Consider the following 20,599-nt stretch of genomic DNA (forward strand, 5'->3'; position numbering starts at 1 on the left):
AATCCTCCCATCTCGGCCTTCCAGAGTGCTAGGATTACAGGTGTGAGCCACCGTGCTTGGCCTAAGATGAAAAGTTATTAAATGGTTTTAAGAAAAAGAGGAACTGAGGATATGAGATGGGTGAGGGTCAGTAAAAGATCATAGGATTGATGAATTAATCTCACTGTGGATGCAGAATTGTTGGAACTGGAGTACTAGAGTCCATAAGGTGAAAAGATAGGAGATGGTGCACCTTCTCTCTTAAAGAGTAGAATAGACCTGCTGTACATTGTTGTGGGACATAGTGGGATTTATTATATTATCTTAGATTTCTACTATCTTGGAAAATAGGAGTTGGTACATGCCTATTACATACAATAAGATTATTGATCAGGCACAATGGCTTATGCCCATAATCCCAGCATTTTGGGAGGCCAAGGCAGGAAGATGACTTGAGGCAAGGAGCTTGAGACCAGCCTGGTTAACATAGGGAGATCCTATCTCCACAAAATAAATTAAAAAATTAGCTGAGTGTGGTGTTATGTGCCTGTAGCCCTAGCTACTTGGGAAGCTGAAACAGGAGGATCATTTAAGCCCAGGAGTTGGAGGCTGCAGTGAGCTATGATTGTGCCAATGTATTCCCACCTACAGTGACAGAGCAAGACCTTATCTCAAAAGAAAAAAAATATAATTGAAATTGAGATTATGAGGTGGTTATTTGTGTGACTGTAGAAGTGGAAGTGGGAAGGTGGACATACTCATTGGAGAAGAGAAGGTCTAGAAACTTAAAACTGAGGGAGTAGAGGGTCAACTGTATGGATTCTGATGCCACTAAGAATGATGGTAGAGTAATGTTCAAGAGAGTCACCGTGAGACAGAGGCCAAAATCTTCACAAAATGGAGAATGTGATTCAGTTCTAGAGAACAACCACCGATATGGTACAATCTAGTGGCATGAACTTCATAATTGGGTTCTTCTGTGGAAGAAGGAGAAAGAAAAATCTGGAAATGACTTCGAGGTACAGGGGATCACCTACTTCAACTGTAGGCTCAACAGTGCCAGGGATGCAGATGAGAAAGATATCACAACTTATAAGGAATGCAAGAGAAGAGAAGTAATATCTTCAGGGGAGAGCGATCCAGCCTACAGTTAGAGCAAGAAGATGGTGGGAGCCTTCAGAATCACTTCCCACAGATATAGTTAAATACTTGTGTAATGTTTTAAATTCTTCCCTCATTGTGGCCCATTCAATTCTGTCCAGCTCCAAGTATAATTGACTTCCATTGTAACTGACGTGAAATTTTATGTTTAGTATTCTGGAACCCTATAAGCTCCTATACCTTTAAGCTTCTGACTTCTGAATTTATGTTATCTTCTCTAACATTCTCCCAAACTCCAGAAATCACTGTTTACTTTCAGGGCCCCCGTTTACACATGTGTCACCATTGTATGATTTAGGTCAAGTTCCCACCCTGTGCACTGTAGCACTGCAGAAAATCCCCTTCCTTTAGGCTGACATGGATCCCACTCACCCCTCAGCTGCTCAACTGGGTGCCCTTGAGCAAGGCACAATCTATACATTTCTACTCATAGTCTTGTCTACATTTAGTTTGGCCATACTTTCTTTGATAACACTGCTATCCCTCTGCAAATGTCATAGGTTAATCTTTTAATTTACTTTACATGGAATCTCTTCATTGTCCTTAAAATATTGGTCTTCAGATTTTTTTTGCATTGAATTCAATTTTTTAAAAAAATATTGCATTAGAATATTATTTCTCAATTATTACATGTTTTGGCATCCTCTTACTAGTGGATACAGGATGTTAGATTGGATACTACAGAGTAGATTATCAGAGACTCGAGGAATTAATGGGGAAATAGAACCAACATGAACTCAAGGTGAGGTTACAAATTTTGCTTTAAATTGGAGGGACTGAAGGCACATACAAAAGAATTGTTAGGAAGGGTTTTTAGTTGGGTAGTTTTCAAGTCTTTACTTGAAAATCTTACTTTGATCATGTAGATGTAGTTACTATTACAATATTATAGCTTGCAGTGTATGAAACAGAGGGAAAATATGCTAGTTACTTACTCAAGAATAAGTGCTTCACTTCCTGGTTTAAAACTTGTAGAACTTAATAAAAGTCCCACAATGGCCAGGGTAAATATCCCAGACATTCCAACTAGGTCACCTGTTTTTAAAAGGAAATAAATTTACAGTATTAATTTAACATCAGTAGTAGCATAAATTTTACCAGAGATGAAAGTATCAGATATCTTGATATCTGACTTTATAGAGAGATTACCACACTCCATTTCAGCTGGAAAATATCATAAATTATTACCCACCACCCAATCAGTGTCTGTTTTCCTCCTCCGAGTCATACCCAACTGTGTAGCAAAGTTTATAATGGAAACCCTTGCACTGCTTTGGCTTCAGATCGTTGGCAACAATATGGAGCTCACAAGACCCTTCATTTACCCTAGTGAGGCTAGAGCACCCTCTATGGGTCTAATTGTCTCAGATAGGCCCTGGAGGGATGAAATGGAAATGAGCTGAAAAGTTCTTGATGGACTAGCCCACTTCATATACCTTCTTCTTGGGGGACAGTAGGCGATAGAAATGGTTTGATCTTGTGATAGGACTAAGTGAGTCGGGCCAGCAGAGAACCAGTATGGATCTACTTCCCCAGTATAATATCGTTTTGGTGCATTTACTGTGAGGACTGCAAAGCATAAACAACTGTTGGTGGAATAGTCTTAAAAGTAGCTCTATTAAAGTTGTTTCTCCTTTGAGCTTATGAAAGTAGTATATTTCCTCTATGTAAAGTTCAAATAATAGGGCACAATATAGACATTACATTTTTTTGCAACAGAGAACACTCATAATTCCACTGCCAAGACTTCAAGTATAATTTTCAAGAAAATTTTGACTGGAATTTCTATTAGACAGAGTACTGTATTAGACTAGAAGAAATAATTTGATAAGCTACTTGAGAATGGAGAATGAGATCCAAGAGGTAGCTTCAAGCATTAAAAGATGCTTGTTGAATTTCTATCCTGGAGACAAGTGGTGAAAATTAAGTGGAAAAGATGGAAACATGAAAAAATAAAGATACCTGTCAGATATCATAGAACTGTGAACTGTATAACCTAATTTTCTGCATCTTCAGTAAAATTTACTAAGAACCAGAAACTACTGTAAATTCAGAAAGAGGTAGAGGAGATCATAAGGAAGGAAAACCCAGAAATTTTTAGAAACTATGAGCTCTTTGGGTTTTTATAGAATTGGGAATTTAAGATGGTTGGGTCAAGATCTTTGAGAAGAGTAGAGTACCCAGTGAACCCCTATTTTATAAATCCAATATACATATACAAAAATAAAGTCAGACATTTAAAAAACCCAAATGGAATTATACAGTAACACAGGTCTGTAATAGGCTTCTTTTGTTTTTCCATCTAATGTTCAGCAGACATTGTTCTAGTCAATAAACAAAAATTAAAGTATTTCTTTTTAATATTAAAGAATATTGTGAATGTGCTAAATTGCATTCACACTTGGATCATTTCTGTGCCCCTTCTGTTTCTCTGGTTTGCTTTGTATTCCTGTGTTACAACAATTATATTTTAATTATTGTAGCCCTAGTAAATGTTTTAATGCCTGCTTCGTAGGGAAAGTTCTCTACTTTTTAAAATTGTCTTGTCTATTCTCACATATTAATTTTTCTAGGTAAACTTTTAAAATAGTTTTTGTAAAAATTTTAAAACCAAAAAAATTTTATCATTCTTTGATTTGAATTGCTATAAATTTTAATTTAATGAAATCTAAATTATATCACAATATTGAGTTTTCCCTTCTAGAGATAAAAAAATTACAGATTTTTATATTCTTTATTTTAGTCCTGGCTAGAAATGGTACCAAAGGGAAAAACAAACACTTTAGTCATTTTTGAATTATGAAATAAAAGGGAACCATGGGCACAGGTACTTTGAGAAGATCAAGTCCTGGACTAATTATTATAATTTGGCTGGTGACACTGAAGTCAGGAAAATATTTATGATGGCTATCTTGAGGATGCTAATAGTATAAACAGTAAGCCAGGTCAGAGTGAAAGTCCTTTTACATTAGATTTACATTTACTCTGTATTTTGTTGTTATGAAATTCTGTCCTGGCAGTTTTCTTCCTAAAATGTCCATTGAGACATCTTGACTCTAAAAGTTTGAAATTATTTCCTGGGGTATAACCCTTAATCTTGAGCTATACTTACTTAAATGATATTCGAGGGAATTATATTTGTTAGAACATATTTTTGTAGGAATTTAAGTATATACATATATAGTAGTGCATGAGGAACCTACCTGAACTGATTGATCATTTCCTCACTGTTAATTAATTAACTTGATTCTGTAAACTTACTATATTACAATTGGCTTTAATCCACTGATTAATTAGTTAGAAAGCCTCAAGATTCTATGTTCTGCCTTTCCCTCTTCAGACATTGAAAATAATGAATCTTGTTACTCTAGTATTTCTCAAGAGAAGTTTATCTTGTCTCAATTTATTCAAATTTTATATTTCTCAGCAAACTATTGCAATTTATATGTTTAGCTCCAAACTTCTTGTTAAGTTTATTCCTTGATATTTTATAACTTTTTGTCAGTGGAAAGAGAATCAATTTCTTATTATATTTTCTACCTATTTTCTGCTGGTTTGTAAAAACTATCAGCTATTTTGGGTAAATCTATCTTATATCAAGCTATTAAAGAATCTTGCTGGAAGTTCATTAATTAATTCTGTAGGATTTTCTATATAATATAAAATGTTGCAAGTAATGTAACCATTTTTCTTTGAAAATAGTGTAAATTTTTCTTTTTTTTTTCTTCCTATTGTATTAGCTAGAGTTTCCAGAACTATTTTTAATCATAGATGTGAGGATATATACCATTATCTTATTCTTAAATGTAATAGGTATATAAAATAGTTCTTATAATATTTTAAAACCAAAAAATTCTATCATTGGTTTAAATTGTGATAAATTTTCATTTAATGAAACTAAAAGACATAGTACGGGTGTGATAACTAGGTATTAGCTCACATGCCAACACCCAGTCATGTGAAGGGCTGTCTGAAGAGCTGGGTTGAACATGATTCTGAGACTGTGTCAGGAAACAGTGATGCATCAGAAATCTTCTATACTCCTGTGACGAAGCAACTGTGGTAAATAGATTAATAATGTTGATAGACTTTCTAACATTTAGCCTTACTTGATCTGTTACTTTTATTTTGATTTCTTTTTTGGTCTAAGAGTTACCATGAAAACTATAACTAATTTATAAGCAGTTAGAATGATTTTTTTTAAATCTTCTTTTTGTAGTTAGTATTTAACGTAATTCCATCATGGTTGAACAATGAAATTTTATTGAAATGTTCTTCAATTCTAGCTAATTTCTATAAATTGTCTACAAGCATATATAAAAATATGCATTTTGTTTTGGGAGGCAAAACTCTATATATCTTATAAACCAAGTGTATAAGTTACTTAAATCTTTTTATAGCTATAATTATTTTTGTCCAATTGGTCATGAAATTCTATGGGAAAGGCATAATAATTTATGTTACTGTAATTATAGTTTTTTCAAATTCTTCTTCTTTCATAATAGTGTGATCTGAGACACCAAAATAGATACTCCTTTATCAACTAAGATGATGGACTCTAAGGTTAAGGAAACAAAGTTACCCACAGGTCAAGGTTTGGAGGCCTGGCTACCAGAGCAAATTTCTGAATTCCTAAGACTATAAGAAAAACCACACCCTTGCTAAACTCCCTAACAGTGGGAGCTACAACCACAACAGAGGAGTGGCCTTTCACACATTCTTTTCTAATAAGCTACTGTAGGTCTTAAACCAGTTTCAGCCAGTTTATGGAGGTTGCACACAACTGTCTTTGTGTCCTATAGTTCACATGTTGATGTAAAGAGTCAAATCCCACTTCATTTTAATGTTAAAACGCCATCCCAAAGTGAACACGGGATGTATGTTACATACATGTTTATGTAATCTCCATGTGCTCTGCTACCCTCATAAATATGTATAGCTTTTCCACCAAACCTGCTGAATATGTATGCTACTGGCCCTGTAAGGCATAAAATCCAACCCATCCTTCCCCTCCTCAAAGACAGAGCACCTTCAGTCCATGCTGGAGCCTTTCTCTTCCTAGCTTGCAAGCCAATATCACCAAGAAAGCTCTCCTTTCCACTAGTTAGCCATCCTGGTGGTCTTTTGGACAACAATAGTATTTGCTTTATATATTTTTGTACATTGTTTTCTGTTGTATAGATAGTCATACCTTTTATCTCTTTTGATAGATTATTTTAACAAAAATATTCCTTCTAGGTTAGTTGAATGTTTTTAATAACTTTTGCCTTGTATGTATTTTCCTATATTTTTATTTTGAAATTTTCTATGTCATTTAATTTTAGAAATAAGCCCTTCACTTACAAATATAAAAGATGAAGTACAGCATTGAAAAGATGAAACTTATATGATTGACATCTTGATCAAAAACAGTTGACATCCACAACTCGAATAGTTTTGCACTTAGAATTCCAATTGAGAAACTTCCTATAAAATATGAGCAAATTGTATGGGTGACATCATGACCTACAAGAAAGGAGAGTAAATAAGAAATAGTTAGAACTTACTTGCCCTTGATTTTAAGTGACACTATGGATCAACTTTTCTTTTGGTCATTTTCTTTAAAATGAGCTCATTGCTACAATGAATAGGGGAGTGCAGACATCCCTTTGACATATTGATTTTGATTCCTTATACCCAGAAGTGGGATTACTTGATTGTATGATAATTCCATTTTTAGTTCTTTGGGAAACTTCCATACCATTTTCAATAATGGCTGTACTAATTTCCATTCCCACCAACAATGTACCCTCTTCTCTGCATACTCACTAGGACTTGTTTCTTTTATCTTTTGAATAAGAGCCATTTTTCAACAGGTGTGAGGTGATATCTCATTGCAGTTTTAATTTGCATTTCTGAAATGATTAGTTATGCTCAGCATTTTTTCATGTACCCATTGGCCATCTGTATGTCCGCTTTTCAAAATTGTCTGTTCAGATCCTTTGCCCATTTTTTAATCACGTTTTTTCTTTCCAACATATGGAATCAACCTAAGTGTCTACCAGTAAGTGAATGGATAAAGAAAATGTGGTATATATACATAATTTAACACCATTCAGCCTTATAAAGGAAGGCTGAATAATCATTTGTAGCAACATGAATGAACCTAGAGGACATTATGCTAAGAGAAATAATCCAGGCACAGAAGGAATAATACCACATGATCTCACTTATATGTAGAATCTAAAAAAGTTGAACTTGCAAAAGTAGAGAGTAGAATGATTATTGCCTGAGGCTGGAGGTGGTGGAGAGGGAAAGAATGGAGAATTGTTGATTATTGGTTACAAAGTTTCAGATAGACAAGAGGTATCAGTTTTGAGATATATTCCACAGTAGAGTGACTGTGGTCAATAATAATGTATTAACATTTCAAAATAAATATCAATGTTTATTTAAGAGAGGAAATTTAAAATGTCTCACCATAAAAAATTACAGTTTAGTGAGGTGATGATATGTTCATTAGCTTGATTTAATCATTCTACATTGGAAACTTACATAAAAACATCACATTATACCCCATAAATGTATACAATTATGATTTATCAATTAAAAATAATATTAATAAAAAATACCTCATCTTTGGGATAGATGTACAGTATTTTCTTATTTTTAAATTGAAAGAGTTTCTTTATGCTTTTTTTTATCTTGCGTGTTGCCCAGGCTGGAGAGCTATTCACAGGCACAATCATTGGGCACTACAATTCTGAACTTCTGGGCTAAAGCAGTTCTCCTGCCTCAGCCTCCCCAGTAACTGGGAGGAGTATAGGCATGTGCCACTGCTCCTGGCTAGAGTTTGTAAAATTTGGTTACTTTGGTTTATGAGCTTCTTTCAGGCTCCATTAAGGAATATATATTTATTCAGTGCCTACTGTATGTCAAACATGTAATAAATTTTAGAGAGATATGAATGAACAAGAAGTAGGAAGTCCATAAACTCATGAAACTTATACTCTAGACCAAATGTAATACATACAGGAAATACGGAAAAAGGAATGATTTCAGGTCCCATCTGAAGGAATCTCCTGTATTATTGACCTGACAAACTGAATTATTGCTTCCTTATTGTTGGGTATTTCACTTATTTTAACTTTGCCGCCTGATAAACAATGCTGCAGTGTCTATTTCTGTATATAAGTTTTTTGTGTTTCTCTGATTACTTCCTTGAGTCCCAAAAGTGGAATCACTACACTAAAAGATAGTTGCTCCTTTGTTGTTGATATTTTTATATTTTGCCTAATTGCTTTCCACAAGGCACCATTATGTTGCGCTTCCCAGGAAAACAGGGAGCCTGAGCCCATGATAGACTCAGTTGCTGGAACCAGGCATGCCTCTAAGCCTCATGAGTTCTAGGCTTGGATCTGGCCCTGGTAATAATTTTGGGAATGCAGCATCTCCTGTCACTGAAACGGAGGATGGAGGCCAACTCTGGTTTCAGAAGCATACAGGAATTTAGAGTTAAAAGACCACAATTTGAAAGCTGTTTTCTCCTTTAAGAAAGGAAAATACCTCTTAATAAGTAACATAGTTTGCCAACTAAATTTGTTTAGCCAGGAAAAGTCTCAAAGCAAATCCCTTATTACTTAGTTCTTAAACTCCTAGCGCCTAAGTTGGAAAGGGTAAGAACTCTGAGAGCAATGACTCTTCTCAATTTTTCCCTATTATGAAATATGTGCTAACTTCAAAGATTAGTAACACTGTTTAAATAACCATAAAAGGTATAAAAGCAATGGTTACTATGAAAATTATTGATTCACAATTGTGTCAGGTGATGTAAATGAAATATAAATGCAATACCAGTAAAGCTTATCAAGCATCTTTATTTGCTAAGGGAAATTTTTCTTTCAAAGCTATTAAAAGTTCAGAGAAAGTCCTAATGACTAAGAAAATAAATTCATTGCTCTCTTTCTCCTACAGCAGAGTTTTTATTATTGAAGTGATTAATATTATTTTAATAGTAAATACTTACAGTTTTTATCCCTGTGAAACCTAAAAAATAACATAAAGTTCTATCCATTGATTATTGTCAAAATTACAAGACAAGCTCTATGAAAACAAGGGAACTTTGTCTATTGTGTTTGTGGCTGAATACCCAGGCCCCAGAATAGCAACTATTACATAGTGCATATTAACAAATATTGAATCAATGAATCAGTATCTTTTCCGCCCTTTTTCATTCTCTGCACCCCACCCCCTGCCCCACAGTGAGTATCAAGAAAGTTCTCTTGATTAGACTGGAGATGTCATTTCTGATACAAGTTTCCCTGAAATTCTGTCATCATATATAATATCTTGAATGAAATCTGGTAGAATATGGACCAGGTTTGGTCTTGGACTTGGATTTTCCCAAGTGGCATGTATGACTGTACTTTTTGTGCTTTTCACTTCAGTTTCCTCAAAGGTGGCCCTTGAGTTTTTAAGGTGCTTCTGAGTACAGATACTTCTTTCTTGCTCACCTTAGTTGTCTTCAGGAAGGTTATGTCTATAGGAAGTTTTATGATGAAAACTCCCTGAGTGCCTTATTGGGTTACCTCCATTTGTACTCTGGATGTTGGTAGAGTTTGTGTGGGTGGTTATTTGGCTTTCTCACACATCATAGATGGCAAATTTGACATACTTAAAGACAATGTATCTTTCTGTGCTAAACTGGGGTTCAAGGTTCACCACAGATGTTCCAAGCTTCCATGACCTGGGTAAACTAACACTGGATACAGAGCTCCATCAGTGTGTTGCTCACAAGTCTCAAAGGCTAAAAGCAAGTACTTCTTATGCACAACTAGGGTAACAGTCCACCACCTGGTTTAGCTCCTTGGGGAAGAGATGGAGGCAGGGAGTGGTTCCCAGGATGGAGCTTCTTGGGAAAGAATAGTTTTCACTGAATTTTAGGATAAGGCAGGAATAGGTAAGAGCAGAGCTAAACAGGGTCCCTGGTTGTTCAACAATGAAGCCCTCTCCAGGGATAGAAAAAAAATATTACAGGTAAAACTTTTCCTCTTGAGTGGTTAAAGATAATTTGGGATATTCTTCATTGCTGGGGAGAATGAGTAGCAGAAGAATTTGGTGTCATACAGACCCTGTGGTGGACTAGAATATGGTCTGGAGGTACTTTCTAAACACTCTTTTCCCAAGGGAATGGGCATGGCAGTGGACTGAGACAATGCTGCAGAAGGCCTCAGAGCACAGCAGACAGCCGGTGAGTGGAATAGTATGTCATCAATTTCTCAAGAAGACTGTAAATCATTGCTTTTCCCAACCAGTGCAAATATACCACAAGAAAAATGGTAAATAAACACATAAATTGTAAGTAATATCATGAAAATATTTTGATTTCATGGACACCCTGAAAGGGTCCTGTGGATCCTCTTCCTCTACTACCAAAGGATTCAGAGACTACACATTGGGAATGACTTTTCTAGGAGGAAGATATGGGGTTTTGACCAGGGAGGAGCACATAAGATGCTTCTGGGAGTACTGGTAACACTAAATTTCTTGCCTGAGTGATAACTACATAGCTGTATACTTTATAATCATCATTATAATGTACATATATGTTTTTTATTTTATGCACATACACAAGGAAAAAAATATTAAGTCTGAGGGCCATCTGAAGGTGGTAAAAGAAAGAGCTCACATGCACCTTTCAATTCCTCTGCTTACAAGCACTGGTCTCTGGCCCTGTAGATGGCCACATAACCCACACTTCCTGCTGGAGTTGACAGCTTTCTATGTTGCCTGCATGAGAGATGGTCCCAGGGCAAAGAGTAGAGAGGCTGCCTCCTCTCATTACCAGTGGGTGCATTACCTGGCTTATTTTCTAAGCTCATCTTCAGCACATAAAGGAAATCTCTAATCCTGATTGTCCAGCACTCCGGTTCAGCGCAGGCCTGTGGAATGGTGCTTCCATAAGCATTTTCATGGAGAGTCTCAACACAGCCTCACAACACAACCATAGCTAACATTAAATAAGGAACATGTGACAGTACTTTGTAAAGGGTCAGTCACTATACAAACACTCGCTACAATATTCCTACAAGTATAATTTATGGTAAGATATTACAAATTTATGTCAGCTTTCAGAGAATACAGGATTCTGATTTTTAAAAAATTAGGAAGGAAAATAGGTCTTTACCTAAGGTATAGTTCATCTTGCTTTGTCTTCTTTTATTAATATCCATGATACTACGAAACATCATTAATGACATAACAGAGGTCATTAGACTTTCTCCAACAATTAAACTGGAGAGGCTTCTAGAAAGACCTATGTATATTGAGGGGGGAAAGATGTTTTTAAAGTGAGAAAAACATTAAATACTAAATATTGAAGAATAACATTTTATCAGCAAATAGAAGGGATATTCCTAGTTTGGATTTATATCACATAATTTGCCCCACTTACTTAAACTTCAGTCCTATTTTAAAACTCCCTTTAAGGAAATTTAATTGTGTATAAACTGTAAATTAAATCTAGATCATCGTCATTAGGTGCCAAATTAATTGTGGTCCATTATGTTTATGTAAGTGAGATAATTAACTAGACCTCTCAGTCTTTGTTTCAAAGCACAGATAAAAACATGAAATTAATTATTTTTTTAATTCAGTGATTTTGTCTATATAAATACGTGCATCATAAATCAGATGTATTTGAGGCAAGACAGAAAACTGTGATTGAAGGATAAAGTAAATTCATAGACCAAGGCTTTAGAACATGGCATCTAAATAGAGTATCAGGAAATTGTTCGGATAATCTAGCACAAGTTAGAAATTACCTGACTGTCCCATACAATACATTCCTTTCAATGGTTTTAGAAATCAAACGACATGAATGGAGAGAACCCTGATATTACCTACTTCCATCTTAATTTTTCTCTATTTCTGATGATATTCTAAGTTTAGATGTCCATCAGTTGCCCTTTTCTTCTGCCATTAAGTGTGCCTATAGTGGCAAAATTATAACTTCGAGCATCTCTAAGGGATTTTCTAAAAGCCATAGGAGGGAAATATTATTATATAATAAATTCCTTTTTGTGAACCAACCACTGTATAACTGTGATGACAGCCTAACTATAATCAGCATGCTGACAGAAGAAACGCCAAGGCAGTTTGTTCTTGTGGTGGCTGAATTGCTTCCACGGTCCAGTTCTTCCTTTCTCCTGGTATGCATGTCCATTTCTGTAAGACTTTGCAGTGCTTCTCATCAAGACGATCTGGTCTATTTGGTTATGAGACTTGATGAGAGCAGAAAGATCTCTGCCTCCTCTCTCTTGGTCTCCTGACACCACCATGGCAGCATTCCCTGGCTATCCCACTGGAGGAATGTTAAAGATACATGAAGGAAAGGTGGATCTTCCCAATTGAGGCCAGCTTGGATCACTTAGCCTCCAGATGACCTGTCAGCTGACTATAGATTCATTAGTGAGCCTAGCCAAGATCAGCAGAGTCCTTTTCATATCATCAGAACTACCAGACTTGTGAGAAAAAATAAATAATTATTGTTTTAAACCATTACATTTGAAGTTGTAAGCTAACTGATATTGTTGTAAAATTATTCCATTTTAGCAAGTGTGAATATTCAGAAATAAATAATAGATACAGGGCATAAGGAAAGTCAAAAGAACATAAAAAGCTCAAAACAATGTTAATGTACTCTTGTATTCTACTGATAGTCCTGGGCAGATTTTTTTTGAGGAGATATGTGTGTGTGTGTGTGTGTGTATGTATAAACACATTTACACAAATTTGTAGACATACATGTTTATAAATCGTCCTCTGGAAACTCAACAAAAATGCTGCCAAGAGAAAAATACTTTAAATTTTTTGTGAAAGATGCAAAGTGAAAAGAAAAGCAAAATTTCAAAAGTAATGGTAAGGTGCCAAAATTTATGAGCATAATCTTGCAAAATACTCCAAATAGATTATTTAAATTCAACAACTGCAGGCTAGAAAACCAGTGGAATGCTGGACTACAAGATTATAAACTTAAGAGAAGTGTGAAAGTAGCTCTCAGCTATCATAGGAGTCCCTCAAATCTTTTGAGGACAAAAGTGTTGGTACTGACAATGTCACACAGAGGGAGGAATGTGATATGAGAGTGTGGGGAGGAAGACAAGAACCCAGGCTAGAGTGATGGATGCTGGCAGTTCCTTATTCTAAAATCTCACCTCACCCTCTTAATCACCTTGTCTTGAAGGCTTGGTTTTCTTTCATTCATGTATTTACACTTGATGTGTCTCCAGTACTTTATTTCTACTTGCCTCAGATAGTTCTTTGCCATTTAACTGGCCATAAAGTGAAAATAAAATTGAAATGAATATGTGTGTGTGCGCTAGCATGCGTGCATGATTATACAATGGTTGGTTCACAAAAAGGAATTTATTATATAATATTTCCCTCTTATGGCTTTTAGAAAATCACTTAGAGATGCTCAAAGTTATAATTTTGCCACTATGGGCACATTTAATGACAGAGGAAAAGGACAACTGATGGACATCTAAACTTAGAGTATTCTCTAAATAGAGAAAAATTAAGATGGAAGTAGGTAATATCAGGGTTCTCTCCATTCATGGAGTTTAACTTCTAAAACCATTGAAAGGAATGTATTGTATGGGACAGTCAGGTAATTTATAACTCATGCTAGATTATCTGAACAATTTCCTAATACTCTATTTAGATGCCATGTTATAAAGCCTTGATCTATGAATTTACTTTATCCTTCAATCATAGTGTTCTGTCCTGCCTCAAATATGTCTGATTTATGATGCATGTATTTATATAGACAAAAATCACTGAATTTAAAAAATAATTAATTTCATGTTTTTATCTGTGCTTTGAAACAAGACTGAGAGGTCTAGTTAATTATCTCACTTACATAAACCTAATGGATCGCAATTAATTTGGCACCTAATGATGATGATCTAGATTTAATTTACAGTTTATACACAATTAAATTTCCTTAAAGGGAGTTTTGAAATATGACTGACATTTAAGTAGGTAGGGGAAATTATGTGATATGAATCCAAGCTATGAATATCCTTCTATTTGCATGCATGGATGTGCCATATTAATATTCTATTTTAAAGCAATTTTTCTAGTTCTCATTATTAAAGAATGACCAATGGGAAAAATTAGGTTGTTTTTCTCTGTATGAGGCTTTTGAATTTTTTCTTTTCTAAGAAAAAACTTTTCTAAGTTAAATTGACTGTGTATTTTACTTTAAAATATAGATTTATTTCTCTTAAAATAGTATACACTGAAAACAACTACATGATTGGTGATTTTATTGTTTTTGACTTTTCAGGCTTAATAGTGACAATGACTCCAAAGGGAAGCCATTTTTAAAATGACATTATCCTAATGACTTTTCAAAGGAAAAGAAATATTGGGCAACAGAAACGTCGCCATATGTATATGCAATGTTGTAATGCCCCGGAACTGTTCTGATGGCCCAAGGTAGAAACAGGTATAACATTAAGGGTTCTAACTAATCCCCTGCCCTATTTCATAATTGGATATAATGTTTTTTCTTGGATACTAGGTAAGTCCATCACTGGTGTTTGCTGCTGTCTTAAACATCATCCACAGAATCTCTGCCCAATCCTCAGTTCCCAATCCCTCACACCTCACTCCACGTAGTGAAAAGCTGCCACAAACAAAAAATCTTAAAACTGAGATAAATTAGTCACAAAATTTGATATACCTACCAAGATCTCTTATGGCAGTTGCAGTAAGCATGGGATCTGGACTCACAAGGATAGCTGAAAATAATAACCATGGAATGGTCTTCAAAAGTAATTTATTCACAGATGCCAGATACCAAAGAATTAAGGTATAATTAATTAAAAAGCCAGGAATTGTAATTAAAAGAATCTGCAAAGAAATTTTACAAAAAGAAAAATCAGATTGCTTTTGTTTTCAGTTTTAAAAAGCAGATAGGATTACTGGAGATGTAGAATCACCACCATGGGTTGGGCAGGCTAGCTCGCTCTGCTCCAGCTGGCACGCCCACTGAACGGATGCGAGAGATGGCTCGGCAGAGATCAGCTGAAGCAACTCAAACCACTGTCACATCTCTCTTCTTTGCAATTTCATCTATTTGTCGTTTGTCTGAACTCTACATGTCTGGATTTGGTTTAAAGCGCAAACTATTCTAATAGTTTTGCTTCTGTTGCAGTTTAGGTAATGGCCTTATATTTACAAATCTGTTTTGATTATTTTGAAAGAAATGTACACCATACTCATCATTTGGAGTGTTTCTTCTCAAGGTCTTTCCCTGATATAGTCCAAATCGCACATGATTTTAAAAAGTCATAATAGTTTGTGAATTAGAGTTATGGCTGCCGCTGTGAGCTGTCTTCTCTGCTTTTGTTCTTTTACATATGGATGTAGGAAGCTTTAGAAGGTGGGTATGTTAAAACATGACTTTTCTCAACAATTTCCTTTTACTGGAGCTAATATACTTCATAGTAGCTCTCTTATAAACTTTCACAGTTAAAATTATAACTGGTATGAAGGTCTGTCAGTCAGATTTTCAGAATTGCTTTTTTCCTCCGTGATTTATTTTGGGGGTCTTCAATGTGCTAGACAATTGCTAAGATACGGTTTAGTCACTAAAATATGGAGCTGAATTTATTATTCCCATACCCTGTACTTTTGCTGTATTCTTTGTTTTGTATTTTGGAGCAAAATTTTTAAAAATCTGAATATAGATATCATGCACTTCATGAGTTAAAGATATTATTTAAAAATGCTACTTACCTGTGACAATAACTTCTGGAGTATGTATACATCCATGTCAAATGCAACATTAAAGAAAATTACTGGTGTAAATAGTCCAAAAAATAATTCTGGACTCATCCCTTGTATGCCATCTACATACCTTTGGACCTAAAAATATAAAAATACATCATTTTCTCATTTATCCATCCCTTTATTAACATAGAATATATGCCAGGTACTCCTATCTCTAGCAACAGAGAAAGACAATTTTGGGGTATATTCACACCTAATAGGTGTGGTGCTCACTGTCTGGGGGATGGGTGTGCTGTAGCTCTGACTTGGGCAGGGCAAAGGCAATATATGTAACCTAAGCATTTGTACCCCCATAATATTCTGAAATAAAAATAAATAAATAAAAGATACATCACAATGTAGTAAGTGCTAAAGTCTTAACTCTGTTGGATTTTCATAGTTTTCCATCAGATTATTGCCAATTACAGAAAAAAGTTAATGCACATCCCTATGCCCATTTTATTTTATTTTTAAAGAACTGGTATAGAAAGTTCATTGATATGGGTACTAAAGAATATGTAGCAGATTTTCATGCATACAGGAGGAGGAAAGAGATTGCAGGTAGGTTGATTATCATGAACAAAATCCACAAAAGAGTAAATCAAATCAAATTCTAGAAACTATTAATATAAATAATTTGCCATGTCTTTTACAGAAGATGTGTGTGGAGAAACAGAAGGATAGAGACTGGAAAGTTAGTGTAATTCATGCAATGACTAACAATGTTTATCATAAGCTATTTAGTTGAAATTTGTAAGTCCTATAATGGGCATCCATTCAACATTCATTTATCAAGGAAACACTAAGTACCTACTGTATTAGGTGATATCTTTGAATTTGAGAGATAATTTGCCATGGGTTCTCTTGTGGCATGAGTGGAGGTACTGACTGCTTTTATTCCAGCTATCTTTTCATGAGTGTTTGTATGGCTAACAGTCTTGGAAGAGGGAGCAAATGTCCTCTGGAGCAAAGGGCAGACTTACTTTGCTGTCCAATGTAATAAAGATAATGTTTCCCTTGGAGGAAGACAGCAAATGAGCTTACTACCCAACATAAAAGATACGGGTTCTCTAAGCTCAGGTTTATTCTCCTGTAATGCAACCCACTGTATGTGCAGATTTCACCTAGTCCTCTTTGCTTGTCCCTGCGGGACTGGGATTTAGGAAACAGTCACAAGAAAATGCTCATACTCTGGGAACTGTTATTGCTGTGAGTAATAAAGTCCCTTGTCTCTGGCCCAGGAGTCTCATGTCTTTTGTCCAGACTAGCATATTAGCTTGCAAGTAGAGTAAAAATCTTAGACCTTTCACAGTTTTTTTTTTTAACATAAAGTCTCTCCCTTTGAAGGAGTTGCTGACAAATAGTAAAGTTTATAGAAGCACTTAAAATTGCATTTATGTCAAAATCATATGATTATAAAACCTGTTTATGACAAGTGAAGTAGTAATCTGTTTCTGGTTCTCACATGAACACGTTTTCTATAATGTTTTTAACATTGCTGGCTAAATTTGTTTGGAAAAGTCAATTATTTTCAGACAAGTTCTCATATCCACTCTTATTTACTAGGGCAGACATTGGTAAAAGATGGTCCGTGGGCCAACTCTTCACACTTGGGGACTGGCCTCTATTCTAATGGAAGCCCTATAAAACATTCTTAACTGAGGCAACCGATTGGATCAATATTAGATTCTCTTGCTACTAGAGTCCTGTACCAGTAGCACAAAGTCTCCCTGAGCTACTATCTCATTAGCCAATTTCTTGTCTAAACTTTTGAATTCTGTTCAATACTCATTGGCCACTTACACTGTCAGTAGCTATATGTGCACTTGTTCCAAATTGCCTACATAGTTTTAGAACTAGGCTCTGTTTTGAATATGTTTAACTGGATCTCAGCTTTTTCAGGCCTGGCTCTTTTTTCTACATATCTGATCTGATGGATGCCATCTGCATTACAAGCATCTATCAACTGGCACAGCAGTGAGGAGATGAGTATTTTTGCAAAAATTTTAAAGGCATCTCTGCATTTATATTATTCTTAGATATAGGACAAAATACTCACTTACTATACATACCTGGAAAGATGTAAAACTTAGTATTTCAAGACCGCATCCAAAGAAAAATAATGACACAGAGAGAGGAATTGGAAAGTCTTTCAAGTGCTGGTTCCAAAATGCTGCAAAAAATATGTTGTTAATGAAAGGCAATGAAATATCACATTTATAGAACTTCAATGTGATATGATTTCTTACTGTTGAGGATAATAAAATACTGCTTTACTAATCATTTTCTATTTTCTTGTAATTGAAGCCCTCTCTTACACATAAATACATGGACTCAGAATCAGTGTAACTGTTAGTCCGGGTTCCTGTTTTACCTCTCCTATGATACATCTCATTCTCATTTTTTTAGAATTTTTACTATACACTGCTAGCAATCATGGGAACACTGGAAGCGTGTTCTTGGGTTGCTACTGGAATATTTAGAGTAGTTTTTGTACACACTAAATCATAGATTAGTTTCTTTAGCAATTCTGCAATAAAAGGTTAATAAATAACTTTAATGAAACTCCTGGTTGACGAGCAATGAGGAACTAGCTGTATTTTTCTCATTAAAAAATTAGTTACCTATTACACATTAAAAAGCCTATAATAAATGGTTAACATTAACTTTGTTATCATGGTTATAAAAGTGCAATAAGTAATATCACAGCATTTCCTTCCATTTAATTTTTTTCTGCTTCTTTGTAATGCAATCCCTAATCAAGTCAAAGAAAGTGCAAAAATGAACCTTGTTTTCTTTTTATTTCCATAGTGTTCTTTCCTTCTTAAAAAAGCTAGGCATAACTTATAATTTGGATAAAACCCATGGCATCCTAGGGATACTATGATTTTCTACTTATTTGCCTCAATTATCCACGTCACTTAAATCTAACCCTGACCTATCAAGTCAAAAGCTGTAAACACTTTGAATACAACAAAGATGAAAAATATAGAAATCAGATTCTACATATCCCTTTTCAGAGGCAGACTATTATTGGATTCATTTGATTGAAAATATTGGGATAAAGTTATGAATTTAGTAACAAAATTCTTATTTCCTATTTACTGCTTCTTTCCATAATTTTATATGGTACATTTGTAAGCTGTTCTCATAACATAAACTCAGATAAAGAGAGAGTTAGCCGAGCATGACGGCACATGCCTATAATCCCAGCTACTCAAGAGGCTGAGGCGGGAGGATTGCTTGAGTCCTGGAGTTCAAGACCAGCCTGGGCAATTTAGTGAGACCCTTGGCTCGGAAAAAAAAACAAAACAAAACAGAACAAACAAAAACAAAGTGACTCTTACCTCCAATCGTGCAGATCAAAGACATTATGAGAATGATTTCAGGCAGGTCGTCAGGAGTAGTCAAAAAGAAACTCCAGAGCAATTTCAGCCATGAGCCAGAAAATTTGTTACTAAAGGTGAGGTTAGAACTACTGTTGGTATTGGCGTCCATCTTGTTTTTCACAATGCGTCTGAGTCCAACTCTAGGTCTGTCTGCAAAACTCAGTAGGTTCAAAGGAACATAAGATTTGCCTTCTTGGTGGCCTTCTAATAATTTTCTTAAAAAGAAAAAAAGCCCATATTCTCCTTTAATTATTTCTAGTGATATAGTCTGCCAAAATTAGGACTGCCTCTCCCTTCTATGATGCTTTCAACAATGAGATTAAAAAGGCAGAACTCCAAGTGATAGAGACTAGCCAGTGTCCCCATGTGTTCACTTATGATGCCAGGCACTACTCAGTTATTATCCACCCCGCATCTGTCCAACTGTTTGAAACAGGAATTCTTCATCTAGCCATTCACACTCACCAATGCGGTCATTAGGACCACAAGCTGGGGCAGGTTTCTTAGCTCTGGGGACAGACAACTGAGGGGTTTGTCCTCAGCTTACCTGAGCCCTTGGGAGCATGTTCTGGCAGCTATTCCAAACCGGGAAGTAGAATGGGGGAAGAATATTTGGCTCTCTTTTGTTGCTTTTTCCAGACAGAAATTAATAGATTATGCTGACATCCAATCACGGCCGCCTTTTATCTCATTTGGGACACTGACAGGTCAGGTTTTCTCTAACTGTTATATATTTACACAGCAACCAAGATTGTAAGAAAAATATTGAAACCCAAAAGACTTACTTAAAACTGGGGAATTGTTACATATTCTGTCTTATTGTTACTTCTTGGAAGAGGAACAACAAAGGCCTTGATAAGGCTCTGAAGCAATACATAATAGCCACAGTCGGGTAATCACACCTGCTTCCCATGGAGAGGGAAGTTTTACACCAAAGGTCTTAAACTCATGCAGGGAATTCTTATGCTTCTCTCTCTCATACTAGCAGCTTAACATTTTCCAGTATCTGCTATTGGCTTCATCTGACTGCCTTGTTAAGCAATTATGATTCCTATCATAACCTGGCCATTTGTTTTTCAGTTTCTGAAATGTGCGTGTGTGTGTGTGTGCATATATATATATATATATTTTTTTTCTTATATGTTCTTTTCTGATAAGAAAAACAATATTTTGAGAGAGAAAATTAAATAGCTGAATATATGCTTATTGTGAACACTTCTTGAAATAAACATTTCAAAAGCAGAGAAAAA

The 20,599-nt window shown here is 35.3% G+C and overlaps 1 protein-coding gene across 1 annotated transcript in view; it reads right to left on the reverse strand.

The window, feature by feature from the left end:
* SLC9C1 (solute carrier family 9 member C1) overlaps positions 1-19,458 on the reverse strand; it is a 92,505-nt gene extending 73,047 nt beyond the window's left edge. Inside the window, exons 1-7 of the mRNA XM_069471968.1 lie at positions 19,308-19,458; positions 18,033-18,133; positions 15,928-16,056; positions 14,874-15,039; positions 11,306-11,434; positions 6,484-6,645; positions 2,076-2,175 (exon numbers count right to left, since the gene is read on the reverse strand). Coding sequence (XP_069328069.1) covers positions 2,076-2,175; positions 6,484-6,645; positions 11,306-11,434; positions 14,874-15,039; positions 15,928-16,056; positions 18,033-18,133; positions 19,308-19,458 — 938 coding nt within the window. The remainder of the gene's footprint in view (positions 1-2,075; positions 2,176-6,483; positions 6,646-11,305; positions 11,435-14,873; positions 15,040-15,927; positions 16,057-18,032; positions 18,134-19,307) is intronic.
* Between the last annotated feature and the right edge of the window lie 1,141 nt (positions 19,459-20,599).

Source organism: Eulemur rufifrons, chromosome 7 (genome assembly GCF_041146395.1).
Source record: "Eulemur rufifrons isolate Redbay chromosome 7, OSU_ERuf_1, whole genome shotgun sequence".
In the NCBI taxonomy this organism is placed as follows: Eukaryota; Metazoa; Chordata; class Mammalia; order Primates; family Lemuridae; genus Eulemur; species Eulemur rufifrons.